This window comes from Cryptotermes secundus, unplaced genomic scaffold, assembly GCF_002891405.2.
Source record: "Cryptotermes secundus unplaced genomic scaffold, Csec_1.0 scaffold721, whole genome shotgun sequence".
Lineage (NCBI taxonomy): Eukaryota > Metazoa > Arthropoda > Insecta > Blattodea > Kalotermitidae > Cryptotermes > Cryptotermes secundus.
The window spans coordinates 244,574-268,215 of record NW_019733845.1 but is presented as its reverse complement, the minus strand read 5'-3'; the positions used below and the strand labels follow the sequence as shown (position 1 = coordinate 268,215).

General features: G+C 41.1%; 2 protein-coding genes across 4 annotated transcripts in view; one reads left to right on the top strand and one right to left on the bottom strand.

Annotated features, from left to right (window-relative positions):
- The first annotated feature begins 4,040 nt into the window (after window positions 1-4,040).
- On the top strand, window positions 4,041-8,961 carry LOC111868267 (gamete and mating-type specific protein A-like). Its single transcript, XM_023858761.2, has 2 exons — window positions 4,041-4,222; window positions 8,553-8,961. The coding sequence occupies exons 1-2, from the start codon at window positions 4,147-4,149 to the stop codon at window positions 8,861-8,863; spliced, it is 387 nt and encodes a 128-aa protein (XP_023714529.1). The 5' UTR covers window positions 4,041-4,146; the 3' UTR covers window positions 8,864-8,961.
- Window positions 8,962-14,136: 5,175 nt separating this feature from the next.
- Window positions 14,137-23,642, bottom strand: part of LOC111868272 (lutropin-choriogonadotropic hormone receptor) — a 155,044-nt gene continuing 145,538 nt past the window's right edge. For all 3 annotated transcript variants that reach the window (XM_023858770.2, XM_033752991.1, XM_033752992.1), the window contains 4 exons: window positions 22,484-22,882; window positions 17,263-17,491; window positions 15,782-16,512; window positions 14,137-15,650 (listed from right to left, as the gene is read on the bottom strand). In XM_023858770.2, the coding sequence (XP_023714538.1) occupies window positions 15,613-15,650; window positions 15,782-16,512; window positions 17,263-17,491; window positions 22,484-22,882 (1,397 nt within the window). In that variant the 3' untranslated portion in view covers window positions 14,137-15,612. The remainder of the gene's footprint in view (window positions 15,651-15,781; window positions 16,513-17,262; window positions 17,492-22,483; window positions 22,883-23,642) is intronic.

Genomic DNA, 23,642 nt, shown 5'->3' with positions numbered 1-23,642 from the left:
TCATATTCAGAGTGATCTAAAAGAAGGAGATGCTTTAAAGCCACTGCTTTTCAACTGTGCTTCAGAATATATCATTAGGAAAGTCCAGGAAAACCAGGTGGGACTGAAATTAAATGCAACACATCAGCTGTTTCCTTTTCTTTTTATGAACTAAGTCCCTTGTACTGCGGCCACTTCTGGCCCCAGTACCAGCCCCACATGATAGGTGAGGGTGATTGTGGAGCAACTGATGGAAAAAAAGATTGGCAGGGGAAACCGAAATACTCGGAGAAAACCTGCCCCAGCGCCAATTTGTGCACCACAAATCCCACTTGACCAGACCCGAGATCGAACCCGGGCCGCCGCGGTAGGATGCCAGCGACTAACCGATTGAGCTACAGCGCGGCCCCACATCACTTGTTGGTGTATGCTGATGATGTGAATTTACTGGGTGAAAACATAGATAACATAAAGAGAAGCACACAAACGTTAGTTGACACTAATAAGGAAGTTGGCCTAGAAGTAAACACAGATAAAACCAAGTATATGTTGCTGTCTCGTCACCAGAGTGTGCGGCAAAATCGTGACATGGAGACAAATAACATACTCGTATATTTTGAAAAAAAAACACCGTTTAAAAATTTGGAATGACAGTAGAAAATGAAAACTTGATTTAGGAGGAAATTAAGGGGAGATTGAACTCGGGTAATGCTTGCTACCATTCAGTTCAGAATCTTTTGTCTTCTCGTCAGCTGTCTAAAAATATAAAAGTTAAAAAAATATAGAAAACAAGAATTTTGCTTGCTGTTCTGTATTGGTGTGAAACTTGGTCTCTGACATTAAGGGAGGAACGTAGAATGAGTTTGTTTGAGAACAGGGCGTTGGGTAGAATATTTTGACTTCAGAGAGGTTGGAGAAAACTGCATTATGAGGAGCTTCATAACTTGTACTCTTCTCCAAGTATAATTAGAGTGATCAAGTCAAGGACGAAAAGATGGACAGGGCATGGGGCACGAATGGGGTAGAAGAGGTATGAATTTAGGTTATTCGTGGGAAAGCCAAGAGGAAAAAGACCACTAGGAAGATCAAAACTTAAGTGGGTGGACAATATTGAGATGGATCTTAGAGTGATGGATTGAGATGTTGTGGACCGGATAGATCTGGCTCAGGATAAGGACCAGTGGAGGGCTCTCGTGAACACGGTAATGAACCTTCGACTTCCATAAAATGGTGGGAAGTTCTTGAGTAGCTCCATAATTATCGGCTTCTCAAGAAGGAGTCAGCTCCATGAATTTATTTGGTTGTAAGAAATAGTAGGTAATATAGTTTTCTTATCAACAATTTTGGAACTGTAGAGTGAGTAGCTTTCTCTCGGAAACGGTTTAGAATTGGAAACCAATACTGTGATCTCTCGGAATATCGAATTCTCCCTCTGGGTCACTCCTTATAATTTTACATTCAAAAATTCAAACGTAATAAACATTAGTCTGTTTCGCCTCATTTACTATTTGAGGTATGTCACACAGAGCATTTGTGCTCTTGTAAACATTGTCTATGAAGTTCCTTACTACAGTCTCCACTAACAGAGCTTGACATCCTTCTACAAACATTAAACGATGGAATTAAATTTTGCGAACTCTTTAATTGGAAGTGCATATGAGACTTGCAGCCAGGAACCACCAGCCACCGACAGGCAATATTTGCTCTTACACGAAGAAGCCCTCTAATGTCGAGACACCTCTGGGAAGAAAATTCTTGGCATTTTTGGGCCAGAAATTTATGGTCCTGTTATGGGCTGTTTCTGCGCATTGATCCTTTAACTATCATCTTCATTCCTGTTGTCTTCGTTACGATTTCGACTGCTTTGATTTTCACGCTGTAAGTAAGTTGAATATATCACACCAAGAGTTTAAAAGAGTAAGAACTCCGTAAATGTAACTGAAATATACTTGGCGCTCTCGCACCGTCTCGCTCTATGACTTACACTCACGTTTATAGAGCTTACTTATAAATTCGTTCTCATATGTTAAGATAAGGGAACGAAAGTAATACAGGCCTATTATTTAATTTTCTTTCGTGTCTTACAAAGAATATATTTTTTTTTCCTTCTGTTGTTAAAACATTTAGACCGAGGATAAAAATTGTTGTTTCTCAGTGTTGGCCCTTAGCGAGCGGACGAGCACATGTGTAGATGTCGGAGTTAATGTACCTGAAGTGGCTGAGAGTGACATTACATTCTGCAGTTATTGACGCTGCCATGACTAGCCCCTAAATCCTTGTTTGTGGAAAAAGTAGCGCTGGAACGGGTTTTCTCCGAGTACTTCGGTTTCCCCTGTCAATCTTCTTTCCACCAAATTCTCCATCATCATAATCACCCTGGACAGGCTACAGTAGGCCAATCAGTGACCGCCGTGCCGAGTGGACTCAACTGGACTCCACCCCCCACCCCCCCACACCCCACTAAGCGAATTAAAAAAATACGTTTGACCTGACTGACCAGCTGTAGTGTCGTCATGGCAGAGTTAACTTGGCTGGGCCGTTTTCTATATATACCAAAGAAGACCAGAGTGCAGTGATAAGATTTGTGAAGGCTGAAATTGTATCAGGGGCAGAAATCCATGGCACACTTACAGGACAACTGGAAATAGTGATTTACTGAGCCGGGCGTTTACGAATGGATAATTAAATTTAAAAAAATGGGCGCTTAAGTGTCACTGATGAAGAAGGACCAGGACGCCCGTCCATATCCACTAGAGAGGGAAATATTACAGGAGTCCATGCCATGATTCTGAATGGCCAAGGGTGACTATTGATCAAGTGACTCATCGTCTGAGCATCAGTCATCACTCTGCTCGTGGAACCACTCAAGGCCGACTTGGTTTTCATAAAGTCTGTAGCAAGATGGATTCCGAAACTACTCACAGGAGAGCAAAATTTCAACCGTTTGACAGTCTTCCAATGCCTATTGAACTACTATCGCAATGAAGGACTGGATGTACTATTATTTCCCAGAGAACAAACGACAAATATGAAAAGAAAAACTAGACATCGCCAGTCAAAAAGAATTTGAAAAGTCTACCATCTACGGGAGAAGTTGAAACCAGCCATTCGAGCAAAGGGCAGATGACTGTTGTCTGAACGTGTCACAACGTTGCAGAATAACGTCCGTCCGCACACTGCCGCCCACACCGTTGAAAAGCTCTTTTTTTTCCCCTTTGGCACTACAGCCCCAGTGGGCCTAGGCCTACCTCCATGAACTTCTCCGTTCACTTCGGTTTTTCTAGATCTTACACATTCGGTAGGACTCCTTGGGTGGGTGATCGGCTCGTCGCAAGGCCTCTACCTGTACACAAACACAGAAAAACGCACACACACAAACTAAACATCCATGCCCTGAGTGGGATTCGAACCCACGATCCCGGTTTTCAAGCGAGCGAAGACAGTACATGCCTTAGACCGCTCGGCTACCGTGATCGGGGTTGGAAACCTCTGCCAACTGAAATTTCAGATTTTGAAGTAACCAAAGTATAGTTCTGATCTGGGTCCTTCTGACTATCATCCACTTAGAGACGCTATGAGAAACTGCCATTTCGCCAGTGTTCAAGAAGCGAAAGGATTGGCGCAGGCGTGGCATTTTCTATGTCCATATACAAACACGTGGACGGCTGGACTAAGTGTGTTGAAAAGAAGAGAGACCATATAAGAAAAGATAATATTATACACAGTCACTCTAACTGAGATTTTAATAAGAAACGTATTGCTAATATCTTGTGTCTCGCTCCAATATATACATTTATATGAGTACTTCCAAGCTTCCGCTTTCAGTCGGAGAGCGTGACAGAAAGAGAAAACTTGGATAAGCGCACTTGAAAGGATAACTAGGCAGTAGACGAAGCAGTGAGTTTGAGAAGATGGACTGCATATAGGCCTAGCGTCTTCTGGTCGGATTTTATAGAGAGGACAATGAATCTTCTAGTTCTGCAAATGGCGAGTAATTTCTTGATGAGGAGTAACATTTCGCTGAACCATACATTTATTAAATTGCTTTAATTTCAGCTGATTATCTGTTGTCTGATAATGACGTGTCTAAGTGCTTATCATCACAGTGACGTGAATGCAATGTTGAGTGTATAAAAGCAGGCACGGGGCGTTGCCTCAGTGTTCACAATGGCCAGCACCAGGACACATTTGCTGCTCTTGCTGCTTCTGTCGGCGACGCCGTACATCCGGGCTCAAGGAGAGGGTGAGTGTTTTGTTGCTTAAAACTGAGACAAACTGTGGTGCGCGACCATAAAATGAAGGTTGTTTCCTGTATTTAAACTTCAAGAGCCTGATATTTTCTGAATAATAAATAAAACATCTAATTTCCACCTGATAGAAAACAGAGTGTACAGGAAAACTCGGTTCCACTGCCTCCAAATGCAGAATTTTATCCTGAACGTAAGAAAATGACTAGGCTGTGTGAGACATGTGCCACAGATGCTTGAAATAAGCGAGGAGAAGATCATCGGTTGAGGAATCTCATTCAGGGAATCGAGTATATATATATATTTCACGTGTGTGGGCGTACGCGTGGCTGATATTATGGATTTATTAAGCGTCTTTATTACAATTTCACTTGATCGGAACAGTTCACACATTTGTCTCCTGGATAACGAATCTCTTACGGTTCTCTGGATCTTGCACTAGCTTCTAGTCTTCTCTTCTTTATCCTTCTGTATCCTTCTATCGTATTCTGTCTTCTACTGGTCAATTCTCCCCCTGAGGTAGGTTCTGGTGGAACCGCATGGAGATCACCTCCTTCGCGTGTTACTTTGCTCTGGAGGTTCGTTGCCGGGTGAACGGAAACGTTTCTGTATGCTTTGCTTAGGAATCGAAGTGGCTCTATATGCAATGCATTGCTTCTTCAGTCGGATTCGTTGCTGTGGAAACGTGTTCCAACAATTCCCCGTCCAGCAGCGGCGTCTTCCGTGTTGCCACGGGAACGTGCTCAGCGAAGCCCCGCCCAGCAGATGGGCAGATTGCAGCTTCCCGGCATCATGTCAATATATGCCGTATATATTTTAATGTATCCTAGGTTTCCCGACTTACCTATATCTATGATATTTCTTAACCTAAAACCTTGTACTTGATTATTTTAAGCATCTATGCTTCATGTCTCACACAGTCTAGATGTTTATGTTATGTTTAGTATAAAAATTTATATATGAATTTTAAATGATTTGTGAAAACATATGAGGACAAGCAATGCAATAGATTGACGTAGTTGGGACACCTGATGATGGCACTATGTTGCCGAAACATGTTGTGAAGTGATAGGTGAAATTGTGTGCACTACAGGACGGCCACTATATACATATAATGGATGAAAATCAGTGCAACAGGACGCTAAAATATAACATTATGAATACAGTAGGATCGTGTTGTCCTGTGCACTGTTGTTTTGTGTATTGTGTTTTCTGCGATGTACTATCTAAATATTTTAATAATCTTTACACGAATTTCATGCTTTGAAAGCTTAAGCATAAGATATAACTTTACCTTAATCCATATATTTTACGTGGAGGATGTGATATTCATTGAAGTACCTCAAAGGGGGCTCAATGGTGGTTTTGTCTTTAAACTAATAAATTTTCATCCAACTATAATGGTAACTTTCTTAGAGCTCCTAGTTTGGTAACTGAGTGAGCCGCTCAGAAAGTAAATAAATTAACTTACGATACTCAGCGAGAAACAGTTCCAAAATCAATTAAAATTAGAGCGTTTTGTGAGCAGTTGCATTCACACCTAAATGAAATAATTGACAAACAATGTGACATTAAAGCAAACCATTCGGTCATATTACGAAAACTGGAGGCATTCATATCTGAATTCTCAAAATATGGCGTAGGAATAAAGTTCATAAAAAAACTTGTTAAAATACAGACACGACATAATAATATTAATTTAAAAACGTATTCCTCTTTAATCAAAGTCATTTTTATGAATGACAATGTTCGTCCTTCAAGTGGTCATCGAAAACCGCGTAAAGGAAAATACTCTTTATGCTAATAGGGACACAGCTGAAGGGCCGCGAGCCTTAGGGGTGGGTTGAACAAATATGTAAGGCACATCGAACAAAATATATTTAAACAAGTGGGAGATTCTTTTGTTGAGAGCAGGCTGAGGAACAATGAATACTTCGTCAGTAATACGCCGTCGTTATGTATGTCTACAGTCCTTTTTCTGATTATAACGATGCATTTTGAACAGGTCGGACGTCGACAAAATTGAGATTTTTTTCTGAAGAGATCTGTCGAAGAAAAAGAATCCCTTAGAAAGAAACCGCTTGGAGGAGAAAATACGCATACGTCACACCACAAGAGCTTAGCTGCTCCTTTGTTTGACAGAAATATAAGTGATGGGTGCCGCCGCGGGCTGTGACTTCCCATTATATGGGCTACATACTGCAACCCAGGGCAACGGATGCACTGATACTTATTGCAGCCGGTGCCTGCAGCACTCCATTCACCAACCGATGTACACTACATAAATACTTAGAGGAACCCAGGGCTACAGGATCCCATATGGGCACTTGTGCCGCCGAGGACTACAGGACTTAATTTTGCAACTGATTTCGTATAGTAGACCTCTAGTGCCACCTGGGCAAACAATATTTCATTCTTCTAATGAAAATGTATACTTGTAAAATCTAAGATTATCACGGCGGTGACTATGAAAAATTCCGTCTTCTGGGACGTGACACCGTGTAGATCTTGTGTGAGCCGAAGTTTCGGAGGGACGTATCCCCTCCATCTTCAGGGTAGAAAAGTCAGCGAACGAGGAAACAGCGTGAGCAGGTTGCTGCGTCACATCCATAACAGAGTGTTTTCACTTCCACTGTCGGGATGCTTTAAAATCTCACTCTGTTACTTTGTGTGACTGTCTAAGTTCGGGTGTGTGCTATTGTTCTCTTTAATAACCTTAATGTAAATTAAATCAATTAATTGTTTAGAAATAATTAAGTATTGTTGCAATCACCAAATTAATTGGAGTGTATTAGGAAGATTCTTTTACTTAGGCGGAGCTTGGGTCAAGGTTTTCATTTAATTGTAAGACAAGTAATTTAGAAATAGGAGAGGTCACAGAGTTGGCGTTCCTTTCCACATTCTATACTTAGATGTTAGCAGTGATTATAGATTTCAGAGGGGAGGGGGTTGTTCCAAGGCCAACGCTAAATTTATATTTTATTGTACGAGGCGCTATGCGTCAGTTGGGACCTCCCAATATGAAAATCTACGGCCTATATTTGTGCTCTCTTCTCTACTTCAGAACATCCAATTAGAACCTGGAGGACGTCATCCCTTCGAGTTTGAAAAATTGAGGAGGGACGCCTTTCTGCAGAAATGCTTCATTTAAATACTTTGTAAACTCCAGTGATTGAGTTCGGACTTGCTGGGATCACGTTCCGGTGACACATTATAAATCTGAAAGTCACCACAAGTATTTCGGCTTCCAAGAAAAAAAAAAACTCAGAAAATAAATTCACGGAAACCGCTAGTTGGAAGTCTGAGTAATTAAATGTGAAGTGTTTCAGAACTGTGAAAAATGTCTGAAATTACGTTCATCGCACAGAAAGAGTGACGTGTAGCGTTCGTGCAGTATTTTAGTGTTTTAATAAAAATCCAGTTGAGCCGATTTTTGCCTTCTGATTCAGTGAATGATGCAGTGCAAGAACCTCCTAGTGATATGATTTACATACAGTCTGCTCTCACTCCTGGAACAGGGTCAAATGCCAGCCCTACCTGATCTAACCCCATCAAACACATGCGGAGTTATAACCGAACTTAAAATATTATACCCATTCTACACACAGTAATCCTACTCTCGCCTAATCAATTCCCTACATTCGCAGATCTTGAGATCTACCGCAACAGCTACAGTAGTTGATCTAGAAATCACAAAATTCCCGCAAGTACAAATAATCCCGCGTTCTACAAATTTGCATAGAGAAACCTCACCAAGAAAGGTTAAGAGCTGTGATAGTTGCGAAGGTCGTAAAGAACTTGGAGCACTTGCTCCGCTCTCGTTCCTTCGAGGTTTAACCCAGAGTCAGTGGAAAAATACTGTATCCATTCAAATGAATAACCAGACCTAGTTTACTCATATTCAGATTCTCGAGTTCTTCATTTCCTTAGGATAAACTGGGTGTCAGCAGTCACGAGACTGATCTTGTATCGGCTCCATTGATCCCATATTCTGTGAACGCTTCTGCATTTAGTTGCCATTTACATCAAGGAAAACGGGTAACAATATATCTCTCTGCAGACAATGGAGAAGGAAGGCCATAGTATTTAATTTAACATCGAACAAAAACAAAAACGAGTAACGTCACTTAGGAAAATGTGTGCCAGTCTGTTTCGGCACAGAATGTAGACTGGATGATTAGGCATTATTGCATTTTTTCAATAGGACATAGAAACTGCGAGAAATAAATGTTGAATTGCACAGAATCGTGAAGGTGTGTTATCGTAAATTAAGCTTATTAACTGACATTAATTTACTTACAATAAATTCTTCATTATTGTCACCAGGAGATACATCACCAGCAGATGTAACACCAGGAGATACAACACAAGGAGATACATCACCAGCAGATGTAACACCAGGAGATACATCACCAGCAGATGTAACATCAGGAGATACATCACCAGCAGATGTAACATCAGGAGATACATCACCAGCAGATGTAACATCAGGAGATACAACACCAGAAGATGCAACACCAACAGGTACAATACCAGAAGACACAACACCAACAGGTACAACACCAGATGGTGCTGGGATGGCATACGTAAATGTATTCATACTTACAGCGCTTTGTGTTGCAGCGATGAAGTTATAAGCGGATTATACTTGAAATGATAAACTAATTCCGACTTCAGTTTGTTTCATACAATGTAATTTATACAAAATTTGTACAAATACATGTGTTAAAGTAGCCTAGGTTGTGCAGTTTTTTCGATCACAGTTCATACTCTTTTGCTCTGCAATGACATGCGGTGCTCTCCAGCGGTGCAAAGCAGTATCTGTGATGGTACTGACTATCAGCCCTGACCTCTAAGTAAGGTAACACAAAGTCTGAAATTCTTTCTGTAGATTCTGATCAGATTAGTTCCTTATTGGTCTCTTACTTTCAGGCAGGAGTATAACTTATAAATACTCGTATATGAGGTCAAAATGCTGGAGAAAATGTGTGGTCTTTAGAGGGATATATAGCCTTAAACAATTAGTTTATAATATTAAATATATTAAGCAGCAATGAGTCGGACATGCAGCCTACTTAGTTCTGATGAAAATAGAATAAATATAAACACTTTTGGTGTAGTTATGCCTGGAAAATCGTCACTCGGAATATCAAGAGCGTGACGGAAGGATAGCGTTAAAATCTATCATTGGAAAATAGGTTTTGAAGATGGAAGGTGGAAGAATGTATGAGAAGGTGCACCTGAAAATCAGATATAGGAGAAATTTTATTAGCAAAACATATATTTGGGGAACTAAATTGCACTCAAAGCATTAAAACAGAACCGACAAAGGTGGACCTTCTGTCTCTATGGAAGTGCAAAATTGTTTACTGCATCTGTATCTAGCTCCTGAGGAAAGCGTTCCTGCAGATGCTCGCCAAATGAAATGAAAAACAACTGCCATGCAGAAATTCGAACTGTGTACATCCCATACAAAAAGCCATACCTTCACACCACGCCTCATCGCTTCCACTACGTGAACCTCATCTACAGTTCTTAAGAGTGGGGAAGACTTGAAATTTGTTCAGAAGTGGTCCAGACACTGACACACCTTCACCGCGTTTCTGCACAAGTATTCGCCATCTTCTCTTACACCACTACACCTTGCTCTTTTCAATCAAGATCGTGTTGTCACCCACTTAATCAACAGATAATCGTTTGTCTTCTCTTCACCCGACATGAATTGTTCCTTCAGGTAAACCAAACTCCCGAATAAACTAACTTTCGAATCATTGCGTTTGACTCTGCCCGTTGTGCCCTGTCCAATTTTGTATACATTTTCCTTCCGGTGGACACACTTATAAACCCAAAATATAAAGACAGAGAACTATGAAGGAAGCAAATCCAAAAATCCAAAACTAGTCTATAGGTCACGCACAAACTCTACACGTGGAAATATATTTAATTTCCTTAACCTGGGCACGTTATTTTCAACGTCCCACACTGAAGGCGACGCAAGAATCCTTTCCCATAGCTCATGCAGAGGAGCACTGGTATCTCCTTAGCAAATCGCCGATCATGTACCAGGGCATATTACCCATTGAGAGTGACGGACTAGATGCTGTCGTATGAAACAAGTTGCTTACGAAGAAAATATCGCAGTAAAATTTGAAACAAACTTGTTTACAAAAAATAAAATAATTTTTTGAGACCAGAGCCCTGATATATCCGAATCCGCGGTATGGTGAGGCGCGTTGTAGTGGAGTTTTTGGAGAAGTAGTCCACAGTTTAAATTTAGCCTTTCCTATCAAAGTAGCTCAGTTTTTATGTGTGAGGATGCAGACAAATCAGTGTTCGTAACGTACATTTTGTCCCTTCCTTCCGTACTTCCCATGTTATTTCATTATGGGCACTGAAAGCGAGTCTGTACATGCCTTCATTAAACCTGCACTTCAGCTCTCCATTTGTCTGGGGTTTCTCTGCATTACGGCAACCACATACAGCAACTGAGGTGAACTCAGTAATTTGGTACAAATAGCAGGATCGGTTTAGAAAAAATCTCAACTTCAGGCAATGAAATGTGATCTTTGTGACAAATTTGATAATCATTTGTGTGATCTACTAATGGAGTCTTCTTAGCTTTCCTGTGCCTCTCCAGAATAATATTTGTAAATTCAAATAAAGTAAGCCCCTGTCCCTTCTATAGAAATCATTACTACCGTCATTGCCTTCCCATTGCATTCCAAGCTATTTCAGTTCTTCTAATCTTCAAGAATCCGTTGATTCAGTGACAAGTTACATGGGTCTCCCTTATTCTCACGATGTTTTACTGTATTACGCTATTTGCAACAGATCAACAGTTGTCTAGCAAAATTAAGAGAAGCACATAGTCTCATATGAATATGTTTGCATACTTCTTCAAAAAATTCAACTTCGGAACTTCTAACAAATTATGTTGCATTAGTTTGTGTCAGCACAGAGTTTAGTTAGCTCAATGAATCACAAATTTTGCGAGAAATTTGGCAGCAGACGTCACGTCAATCTTCTGAAGAGAGAAGACCAACGAAATCCGCTACAAATCTGCTTGTGTGACGTGCTCATTTCTGAGAGGGTCACAAAGAATAGTGAAATTGAGCCACACTAAACACATTTAAAACAATATACAAGCAAACAAAACAAACTCCGTGGCCTATAGTCGGCAAGCGAACTATACCGACCAAGCGACCGCCGCTTGTCGGGGAAATTATGACCAACTTTTGCGGATAGAGGGTGACGCGTGGTCAGCGCCACGAATCCCCACAGGCGTCAATTTCGGTTTGCTAGACCGGAACCGCTATTTCCTTGAAATGGCTCCTCAATTGTCCTCATGAGGCTGAGTGGATCCCGTTCTAGACCCACTGCTAGCTCCGGGAATCGAACCTAGACCTCTGGTTCTGTAGCCAGGACCTCTGAACACTAGATCACAGAGGCGGTCTTTAAAGCACTATAACCCAGCCTAATCGAAATTAGCATAAACTAATTTAACTTATAAGATTCTACCTCGTAGTACTAATGAACTGGTAGAAATAATTTATGAGAACATTCCAGATTCCTTATGTTCAGAGTGAGACCATCATCTTATGTTGATTCAAAATTCCGTGGAGCCTATATCGTTTGCAGTGTGACGTTAATGCTATTCCTGCAACATTAAGGGACAACGCGGCCATGAAAAACACATGTCACAAGTGCTGCTTACAGAGGAGCGGAAATGTACTAACGGCAAGCATATATCTGACTTTTGCATGGTGGAACTTATTCTCGTTTGTCGGCATAAAAATCAGGGGTTTTATATTTCCCATTTCATTAAATACTCACGGAAGTGCTAACGCTTTTTTGTTCATTAAAATTCAAATGCCCCTTCTTATTTCCTGGTCGTCTTCTTCGCGATATTTACTTGCTGGTTTCTTAGATATGTAGCCTAATCCGGATGTACCGAGTCAGATCTCTTCATATTGTGAAATCAAACAAAAGTAATTTATTATATTTGATTTGTCTCATTTTGGTCCGGCTCGCTACTAATTACAGAGTAGATAATTTTCAGTCCAGTGTGACATACAAGTATACAACATGTAAGATTTGAGGCTTTCACGGCGGTGACTATGAAGAAAGCAGTCTTCTGGGATTTGGCACCGTGTATATGTGGTGTTAACCGACGTTCCTCCGAAACGTCGGTTAAAACCACATATACACGGTGCCAAATCCCAGAAGACTGCTTTCTTCAAGTATACAACACTTCAGTCTTTTTCACCTTACATGCTTCGATTAAAGAAAATCATCCTCAGAGGCATATAGTGAGCATTATTCAATGCTTGAGTGCATATGGTTAAAACATCTTATGTGACAGTGTTTCCTGATTGTAGTGGTGTGCCTCTGAGGATGATTCTTTTGAATCGAAGCATATAAGGTGAAAAAGACTTAAGTATTGTTTACTTCTATGTCACACTGGACTGAAAATTATCCACTCTGTAATTTATTAAAATTTACAACTGACTCTAGCTTGTAGCACGCTTATCCTTTCGATATTTATTTATGTAACTGGTATCTATGAAAATGACAATTTCTCTCTTTTAATAACATTTCTATATTTTATTGAAAAATAAGTACTTCTCCTGAAATGGGGGTTGGTCGTAAAGTCATCTTGCTAATTGAATCATACAGTATTCAGCAATTAAAACAGATTCTGATGAAGTTAGGCTACATTTATGAATATAGAATTGGTCGTAAATAGGCGTGAAATTTGTAGTAAATACGAGTAAAATTAATGTTATTAAACATGTATATATTCTATTTATTTGTCATACAATTATTGAAACACAGTAAAATGATTAATACAAAATTTACAATAACATTTGTACACGACCCAGTTGATCACTGCTCATTGTCATTCTTTTGTTTGAATATTGTACCATGTCACCCTCTGCTGCTGCTTTCCCTGATTTAACTGGGCTGCATCTTCAATGACTCCTATTCCCATAAAAATGCAGTCTTGAATTGAGCTGATTCTGCATCCGCACAAACACATCCGAAGTTGCAGGGATACAATATCATGAAGCAATAGAACAATACAATATATTTTAAGTCCACACATTTAAGAGTACAAATAAAAATATACATACATTTTAATTGAGCTGAATCTTCATTCACAAAAATATGTTTAATTGCCATAAAATTACAGAAGTTCAAAAGATTTGACAGCAAAAATATCTGAAAACTTTCTCCCTTTCATAAAAAAATACAATTGCTCTATGGTTATGCACAATATAACACTCGCAGTTCACATTTCGGCCCACAAACTAATTTAAATTTGGGTTTTTTAATGAGATCTGAGAAGATACGAAGCCAGATTAGTTCTCTGCTGGTGCTCACACAAAATATGCCTCTGTAAGTTTGTACCGCGTAACCTAAATAGCATGCAAATTGTAATAACTTCACATGGCGCTGCAATTAACAGTACTGAACCAAGGCCGTTCATCAGCTCTGGTCCCAGAATTTTATGGAACCCGAAGGTTCATTAACGTGTTCGCAAGAGCCCTCCACTGGTCCTTACCCTGAGCCAGATCAATTCAATCCATACCATCCCGTCCTATCCCTCTAAGATCTATTTTAATATTTTACACCCACATACGCCTTCGTCTTCCAACTAGTCTCTTTCTTTTGCGCTTTCCCAGCAATATCCTATATGTGTTCCTCCTCTCCCCATTCGTGCTACCTGCCCTGCCCATCTCATCCTATTTGACTTGTTCATTCTAATTATTTTTCGAGAAGAGTACAAGTTATGAAGCTCCTCATTATTCAGTTTTCTCCAACCTCCCGTCACTTCATCTCTCATCGGTCCAGTATTCTCCTCAGCACCCTGTTCTCAAACACCCCCAGTCTATGTTCCTCCCTTAATGTCAGAGACTAACTTTCACGGCCATACAGAAACACAGGCAAAATTTTAGTTTTGTATATTCTAATTTTACGTTTTGGACTACAGGCGAAAAGGTTCTGTGTCGTGCCACTGCTGCACGGCGGGACATCTTCCGGTAGGTTTGTGTTTTCCGTGCAACTTTTGCACGGTGGCTCGTCCCTCTGCGGACGACGACCAATTTCTTCTGGGATTCACACTTTTTCCGTGTCTTATCCTTCGGTTCCTGGCGGCGGCGCTCCGCGGCCAGTTTTCGGTCACTACGCTGTTTCTTCTTCGGTTCTCCGACCGGCATCACTGTGACGTCACCTACGGGGACTACTACTTCTTCTTCTTCTTCTTCTTCTTCTTCTTCTTCTTCAAGACGTGCCTCCATTTCTTGGCAGGCAATTGTCTCCATGTCTCTTTCTGCGTTGGTTTCGGCAGCCATCTCCTTGTGGCTGGTGGCGATATTTTCTCGCATGGCTTTCGTCCTTGCTCGCTCGCTTCCGTTTCTGCTCGGATAGCTTTTGTTTCTGCATCTAACTTCTCTCCCCAGGCCCTGATCTTTTTCAGCATTTACTCTTTGTCCTCAGCGTTCAGTTTGGCCATGATTTGTTCCTGGCCAGCTCTAATTTCCTTGAGCAGCATTTCCATCAACTGCTGTGACTCCATTCTTGTCTTTTTCACTTGTGTAAGTTCATAAACACTTCTGACGCCAAATTGTCACGTATACATATAGTGTTTCACGACTTTAGGGCAGAACTGCAGGAGGTGATTTCCTAGGTCTTTGTGATCAAAAAAGTTCATATAAACATGTGTCCGATTTTGGACGGTTATGACCGTTTTTTCACTCCCGTACACGCCCTCGTGTAAACCGTATCTGTCAGCTGGCGAGTTGCTATTTTTACCCAGCTACAGCCAGAGCGTTCTCGTTATCTCGACTCTTGAGAGGTACCTAAGGCGGGGTGGGTTGGTATGTTGAAAATGTCCATCCGGTGAGTAATTAATTTGTATATAAATTATCTGATTGTGTTCTATATGGCAGATATATAGAGTGTTAAAATTTAACAGCGATAAATCTAATATTGACCTATTTATTTTTGTTTGAGTTTATTAACTTTATCAACAAATCATTGTGAAAATGACCACATTAATTCTTGCGTGCTTTATAATATATGTAACGCAATGCTTATGGATAGCTTGCAGATTACGAGTCACACAGCCATACGCAGTTTAGTGTGTCCCATCAAAAGCGTTATCTAAGATCATGTGATCGTGCTGCCTCCTAGACTGTGTTCTCTGTCTACAAACATTGCATATATGGGAAAACGAAACGCGTTTACCAGACGCTGTTCTTCCTCCCTTCCTGCCAGACAGATGTTATCTCTTGCTGCACTCGCGGAATTGCTCTATGGCTCCATATAGCCTTCTGCCAAATTCTCCTATGTATTTGGAAAAATATTTGATTCTGAATGAATGTCAGCAGAGTTGGAAAATGTGAAGCGAGTTGTCAACTGCTGAAACAAAATAAACCGATATGGTCTGACGTCTACAATTGCCATAGAGGCCTGCAACTCTGAAAGTTGTTAATGATCAATTTTTCTTCAGTATGTAATAGTTTCTTACACACTTCACAAGTGGGAGTCACCTGGTGGTTCAGAGTAGACTGGTCTGGGATCAGCATCGGACTGGTCAAGTACTCTCCTCAGGATCATCTCATGCTCGCAGCTCAGGCTGAGCCGCGTTGTGCTGTTTCGGAGAGGATGCGGTGACCCTCTGGGTCCGATAGTTCCAACAGATGAGCCACAGGGGGCAGGCGCTACGCGAGATCTCTGGGGCATGATGTTCATCTCTTCGGTGTGAGCAGGTGTGCACACATCAATGCCTGACCCTCCTATGGAGGTGACTCTGCAGTTCAGTGGAACCGAGTTGCAGCTCGAGAAACCAACATCGGCCCCTTTGTACCTTGCTGCCTTCCTTGTACAAATTCCGTGTCTGCTGAAAAGGGTGTAGAGGTCGCGCCTGTATTGCTTCGTCAGCAGAGCATATAGGTACGGGTTGGCACAGGAGTTGAGTGGGTAGAAGAATACCAGGAGGATTTTGGTGTGTGGAACATCAATCAGGGGATACCCTGCTACAGCTGTCAGACCGAAGAAAGCAATAGGAGCCCAACAGGCAAAGTCGGTGAACACAAGGAGTGCCATCCGTTTGGCCACGGTGGTGTCAGAGTGAGCTGCCGCTGAGTTGTGGCCTCTGATTGCACAATAGATGCGACCATAGCATGCACATATCAGCACAAACGCCAAGCCGTTAATCAGGAGCAGGCTCACGAGATACACCTGGTCACCCAAGTCGCGATTTTCCATTGGTAAGCAAATGCTGAAAACGAAGAGAAGAACACAAATGATAGAATACAAACACTCTGTGTTCTCTTCTAACACCCATAAATCCGGAGAATGTTGTTCCTTGCCTTAGCCGAACAGTGTTCCTGCCATGAGCACAGTGACATTTTCATCATACCTGGGAATGCCCGACCCAAATACCTGTTAAGCATCAGAAGGAAACCAACATGGAGACATGTAAATCTTCATGCATTTTACTTCTCAGACAAACAATACCAACATGCAAGCAGTGTTAAAGAGAGCTAAACTATAAACGTCGTATTATCTTGATATTTCTTAGGGAAGAAGATTAAGAGCCTTTAGTTCTAATGGATCAAATCTTCACAAAAACGTTAAATATTAACATGGGAAATGCGCGAAACATTCTGAACTGATACACAATTATACCTTCAGAAATTAATTTATAAGGTCATACGTCACAGAGAATTCTATACACATATCGAGAAAAAGTCGTTCTGTACACCTTAGATTCATTTATAACAGGAAGACTGACTGTTCAGTTTGGTACCATAAAGGGAGAGACCCGCAACGCTTCTTAATTTCCGAAGTAAAATAATATTATAAGTCTGCTATCCCATAGGTTCAACCACAGCGTAGCGTATGAGAGAATAAGGATTCATACGTATTCTTACGACTTTAAGCTGGAAATGCAGCTAATTTCCGAAATGCTGTGATCTTTATGTAAGGCCTAAGTTAAAAATAATCATCTTTGAAGAGTTCCATGTACCTTGTCTTTGAATAACCGCTGATACCAAGAAGGGGCAGTGTGGCCATTGTTACAGCATACAGCCAGCCAAAGCCCATAACCTTGAATGCCGTACTGAGCCTCAGCCTTTTGTCTAGGTGCATGGCATACGTAATGGCATACCATCGCTCGCTTGTTATTACAGTCAGTGTGTATATGGACAGCTCACTGGCGAATACCGTCAGAAAACCTGCAATTTGACATCCTGGACCTGAAATCGTAAACATATGCAACTTGTGAAACAAAGATCTGCTTATTTATAGTCAGTGTTTATATGAACGTCAGGAATCCTGTAACTCAATTTCCTTGGCCTGAATTAGTAGGGAAAAAAAAGATGTGCCACAAAAACGTCTGCTTTTAGCAGTCAATACTGGTACGGACACTTCACTGGCGAACACTGTCAGGAATGATACAACTGGACATTCTAGCCTTTAAACGGAGAAAGAATGCGTCGAGCGATAGCAAAGTCTCTGGTTATTGCAGTCAGCCTTTACGTGGACTTCTGAGTAACGAAGTGCAGTTACATCGTGAAGGTTACTGGTCAGCCTGCAATGGCCACCTTAAACACTCAATGTTTTAGTGTGAACTTATTCTTGCCAAACACAAAGCGAATCTCGGAAGTGAGCCACGTCAAACCTGGTAACCTCCGAGGCATCCGTGCCGTTACTTCCTCGTTTACGTAATCCCATCATTCCAATGTACCACGTGATTTCCCTTTCCTCTAGTTGTTTAGGAAGGAAACACTTCGTCTAAGTACACGGAGCTGAAAGTTTCTCTTTCTTTAGCCAGCGGTCAACGAGGGAGTTGGGTGGAATTCTGTTTGGGTTCTCGTAGCGGCCTTTGAGGGCGAGGAACTGCCCAGTTGCAGCGAGTGTTGGGAGCGTCTGCTGGGGTTCAAATTCATTTAGCGGTTCGGCTTGCATTGCCTCATTTTAACGATTTGAATCTGAGAAAGGATGAAGGGTTTTGCTACGGTTAATTTGTTATATGTGTACGCTTCTATTTTTCCATTTCTGTTCCTGTTTGATGGTAATATTAGGACGAAGTTTCCGAGTGGTAAGTTGCATTTTGTATCTGCACCGACTGAACCAATCGCGTCACAGGTTTAATAACATTGTAAAGATGAAAACATGACCAGAGTTTTCTAATGTTTTTATTCATTACAGATGTCGCATGTTAGTAGTGAAATTATTGTTATTTGTTATGGTGAGCGTTGTATATTACTTATTCATTAGTTTGTTGGCGTTGTTTTCTCCTATTAAATATTTTACTATTATGAAAGTACAAAATTTTCTTGGGTAATGCTCAAAGATTGGACACCCTAATCCATCAGGGAGCATTAGGGACATGACAAGAGAACCGAGGAAAAATTCAACGATCGTCCGCGAAACTGTAAAAGGGCACAGTGGGGAGGAGTTATTAAGGAGGACCACAACAAAATTGTTGAAAACATTGTTTTACAAAACCACAGATGTGCACAGTTCACAGCCCTATGTTGTAACTGATACAGTCACTTAGTTCACATTGAAGGATTTCTCAGGAAGCTCGCAATAATTTCAGATATTATTACCGTATGACATATGAATACACAAAGCAACAGGAGCTGTAGTCCAAGAAATTCACATTTTATGCAGAAACTTTCATTCCATGATGTAGAAGTAATCGTTTATTATACGAGCACGCTAGCAGAATTATGGGTTCATAGAACACGTTATGCAATATTCTTCTCTCAAGGTTATGTCCATATATAAATGAAATTATTAAGGACCATCAGTATGGGTGTCGAAGTAACTTCAGCTACTAATCAGAACTTTTGCATTCGTCAGATACTGGAGAAAAGTGGGAGTACAATGAGACAGTACATCAGCTATTCGTAGACTTCAAGAAAGCCTATGATTCAGTTAGGAGGGAAGTATTGCACAATATTCTCATAGAATTTGGGGTACATGAAACTATGTAGGCTAATTTAAAACTATTTAAACGAAACGTATGGTAAAATTTCTATGGGTAAACACATGCCTGATAATTTTCCTTTCCAGAATTATCTAAAACAAGATGTTTTATCTCCACTGATTTTCAATTTTGCTTTAGATTATGCCATTAGGAAGGTCCAAGAAATCCAGGTGGGACTGAAATTAAACGGGACATATCAGCTGTTGGTCTACGCCGATGATGTGAATCTACTGGGTGATAATGTAGATACCATAAAGAAAAAATACAAACTTTAATTGACCCAAGTAAGGAGGTTGGTCTAGAAGTAAACACAGAGAAAACTAAGTACATGTTGCTGTCTCGTCACAAAAATGTAGGGCACAATCATGACATAAACATAGATAACAGATGTTTTGAAAATGTGTCATAGTTCAGATATTTGGGAACAACGATAACAAATCAAAACCTGATTCATAAGGAAATTAAGAGGAGATTGAACTCGGGTAATCCTTGCTACCTTTGAGTGCAGAACATTTTGTCTTCCCGTCTGCTGTCTAAAAATATAGAAATTAGAATATGTAAAATTATAATTTTTGCGGTGTTATTTATAGGTGTGAAACTTGGCCTCTGACATTCAGGAACATAGACTGAGGGTGTTTGAGAACAGGGTGTTGAGGAGGATATTAGGACCAAAGGGAGATTAAGTGACAGAAGGATGGAGAAAACTACATAATGAAGAGCTTTATAACTTACACTATTCGCCAAGGACGATAAGGTGGGCAGAGCATGTAGGACGAATGTGGGAGAAGAGGAATGCATAAAGGATATTAGTGGGAAATCCAGACGGAAGTAGACCACTAGGAAGACCAAGGCGTAGGTGGGTGAACGTTATTAAGATGGATATTAGAGATAGGATGGGATTGTATGGACTGGATTGATCTGGATCAGAACCGGGACCAGTGGAGGGCTCTTGTGAACCAGGTAAAAGACCTTAGGGTTCTATGAATTGCTGGGAGGTTCTCAAGCTGCACAATTAGCGGCTTCTCAAGAAGGCCACAACTCCATGAATGAGTGAGTGAATGCAAATACTGCGAACACACCAGACTCTTTTATGCAACTCCAGTTTCAGGTCGCAGGAGCTGGCCGAGTACAAAGGATGGAAACCTACATAATAAAAGCAAATATGGGAAATTCATTTCCTCGCCACATTAAAACAAATCCTACATATGCACGCATGCGTACGTACATATATACATTGTAGTGGGATTAAGGTGACTCATTTTACAGCATGACATGTGAACATTCTGCTAACACGAAAATAATGAAAATTTGCTAGCAAGTTTCAAGGATGTGAGTAACGTTATTATTGTAGAGTTAGTTTAATTCGATGAATGATGATCTGATACCTCTGATCGTCTCACTGCAGCAGTGTGTAAATTTATAGTTTATATGACGATACCATATCTCAGAGTATATACCTTCAAATGTTGAGTATTGTTTTAGAAAATATTTTCAAGAAAGCAGCTGTGGTCTAATAAAGTCACTATCTCGTAACTTACCTGAAGGGACTGAGGAAAAACACGAAAATCATCATTCACGATTTATTCGAACCGAATATCTTTGGAGCCGAAATCATAAGGCGTTACCTCTGCATCAGACAGCTCGTGCCCACGTAACAGTTTACAGGATTCAGTGTTGTGGACAGTCAACCTCAAAAGTAAGTTCCCACGCTTATGCTCAGGGTGCCTTGTGTCACAAGTGGAAGGAGAACCTGCTTCTGGAAGCAGCGTGCGAGGACGTGCATGCAACTGAGATGCACCAAGTTGGGAACGCGGCCGCAGTAACTACTGACGAGTTGATTAGTGAATTTATATGATGAAAAAGGCGATTTTGAGTGTGAAAATGGACTCAAAGATGCCAACTAGTGAGAGCTTCCAACACGCTGTTGTGGGAATTGCAGATGAAGATTGTTGAAGCGTTAATAAATTTAAAATATACAACATAAAGAAAGATGAAAAAGTACTTCAATAAAAGTAAACAGACTGCTCAAGCTTCAACCAATTTAAAGTTCACACTGAAATCTGAGATTGTAACACAAATAAAATGCATGAACAAAACAGTTGAATTCTTGTTGTAACATGAATATTAAATGACACAGAGGAACACACAATGGCACTTTTCTTGGAAATTCTCTTTCTAGCGTCAAACACATATGCGGAATAGTGCCGAGTATACCGAAATTTCATGTATAGAGAACTGCACACGAGACAATTTCTTGGGTCGTCTTAATCTAGTACACGATACACACTTGATTGTTCTGAGACCCGGTTTATTTTATTCCTTCATCTAGTATACAGGCTTACTATAAATAATTCATTCGTTTTTAAAACGCTATATTTTCCAAAGCAATACACGTACAAATATGATTGATATATATAAAAAGAACCGTAAACTCACCGAGTTCTCTTCACACTCTACAAATGTTCTATGTGTGCCCCTTGGGTCACACGACACACGTCCAGGCGGTAGTCGAGCTCGTTCCACACATTTTATAGCATCATCCTGTCAATGGTCATCACTGCAGCATCGATGCGTTCCTTCAGCTCTACTAGTGGGGGTACGTAAACACGATCCTTAATGTACCCCCAAAGGAAGAAGTCACAAGGCGTTAGATCAGGTGATCTGGGGGGCCAAGTGAACAGAGCTACGTCATCGTCACCAACACGCCCAATCCAGCGTGTCCTACAATTGCCGATACCACCGCAAAATGCTTTGTTTACATGGCGGTTATTTTCCATACTCTCTTTTGAATGCGCGTTGCACTGCTATAACAGACGAACATCCCGCATATTCCAACAAACAAAAACTCTTTTCTTGCTTTGTCGCCATTTTGTAAAGCCACTGAACTCATGCTGCCAACTGGTGCATACAATACAAACTTAGTGAGTTTACGGTTCTTTTTATATATCAATAATATTTGTATATATAGTACTTTGGAAAATATAGCGTTTTAAAAACGAATGAATCATTTATAATAGCCCTGTATTTTCGTCCCCAACTTTATCTGTTCCTGTCATGCCTCCTAACAAATGTATTATTTCCATTATTGGTGCTCATTCCATATATTCGTAGTACACAACTGACCTTCTAAGCTTAATAACCCAGTATATAACATTGGAGAATATAAATTATGCATATTCTGCTAGTTCTCATGAGTAGCTGATGCAGCATTATTAAATTACCTATTAATCAGTCAGATGTTACTACGCACCCCGCTGCCAGTCAATGGCGTGATTGAAATAAGCGCCAATGGACAGCGCGTCCATACAGGCGATAAGCAGCAAGTAGATTCCCATGCAGAGGTCTGCGAGCGCCAAGTTACACATGAGTAATTTGGGAACAGTCATATGGAAGCGGGAGCTCAGCAGCACCAAAAGCACAGCCAGGTTGCCCACCAGCGCCGCTACAGCCACCAGCCACACAGCACTTCGCAGACCCCAATTACCCATCAAATCTTCGCAAGGGTTGAAGGCGTCTGGTTCCGGGTGACAAGACACGTCCCTGGGAGATCGGGACAAGTTGCCGCAATACGCCTGGATCAGCCGTTGGCTTAGAGAAGCTATACCCTGATGGAATACGCCGTCAGCGTCATCTTGGATGGACGGGAACTCTGCAACCACATGGAAGGGTCATAGCTCACGATTAGGACAAGTTGGGACTCGACGAGGACAGAGCGCTGAGGAGGAACACTGTCCGTTTGAGTGAAACTCTACAACCATATGGATATAATATGAAATTGCGGACAGACTGCCTAGTTGGAACACACTTTGCGAATTGCCTGGGCTACTCTGAAAACCTACAATCGCATAAGAGGGTCAGAGGTCACGGTCAGGGAGAGTTGGTACACACTAAGGATAGAGTGGTGACATTGAACGTACTGTCCAAATCAATGGGTTCGACTGAAACTGTATGAACACGTGACATGATTAGGGATCACGTTTAGGACCAGTTGACGCAAACCGAGGATTAAGTGTTGACGCGGGAAGTGGTCTCCGAACAGCTGGGCTAATCTGTATATCTACAGTCACACGGCAGGATCAGAATCCACAGTCAGGGTATGCTCTTGCTCACTGAGGGACTACAGCTGAGATGAACGCACCGTCTTATCTTCTGGGTTAGAATGGAAATCTGTAACCATATTACAGCTTCAGGGCTCGCCGTCAGAGCGGATTGATACCTCATGAGAGACACAATGCCCAGAAAGAACACGAAGTTCAACCCGCCTTGTCGATGGAACTTTGAAATTACACAGTATGATCAGGCCTTAAACAACTGTGCACCGACCGCATATATACTCTCCCTACTGGGGGCATATTCACAGCTCTTCAATTTGCCTATAGACAACCAACAATTATTTCATGTCACAGTGT

Coding starts and splice junctions, on each gene's coding strand:
- LOC111868267 (XM_023858761.2), top strand. CDS start 4,147: ATGGCCAGCACCAGGACACATTTGCTGCTCTTGCTGCTTCTGTCGGCG. Junction 4,223..8,552: donor CATCCGGGCTCAAGGAGAGG/GTGAGTGTTTTG, acceptor TATTGTCACCAG/GAGATACATCACCAGCAGAT.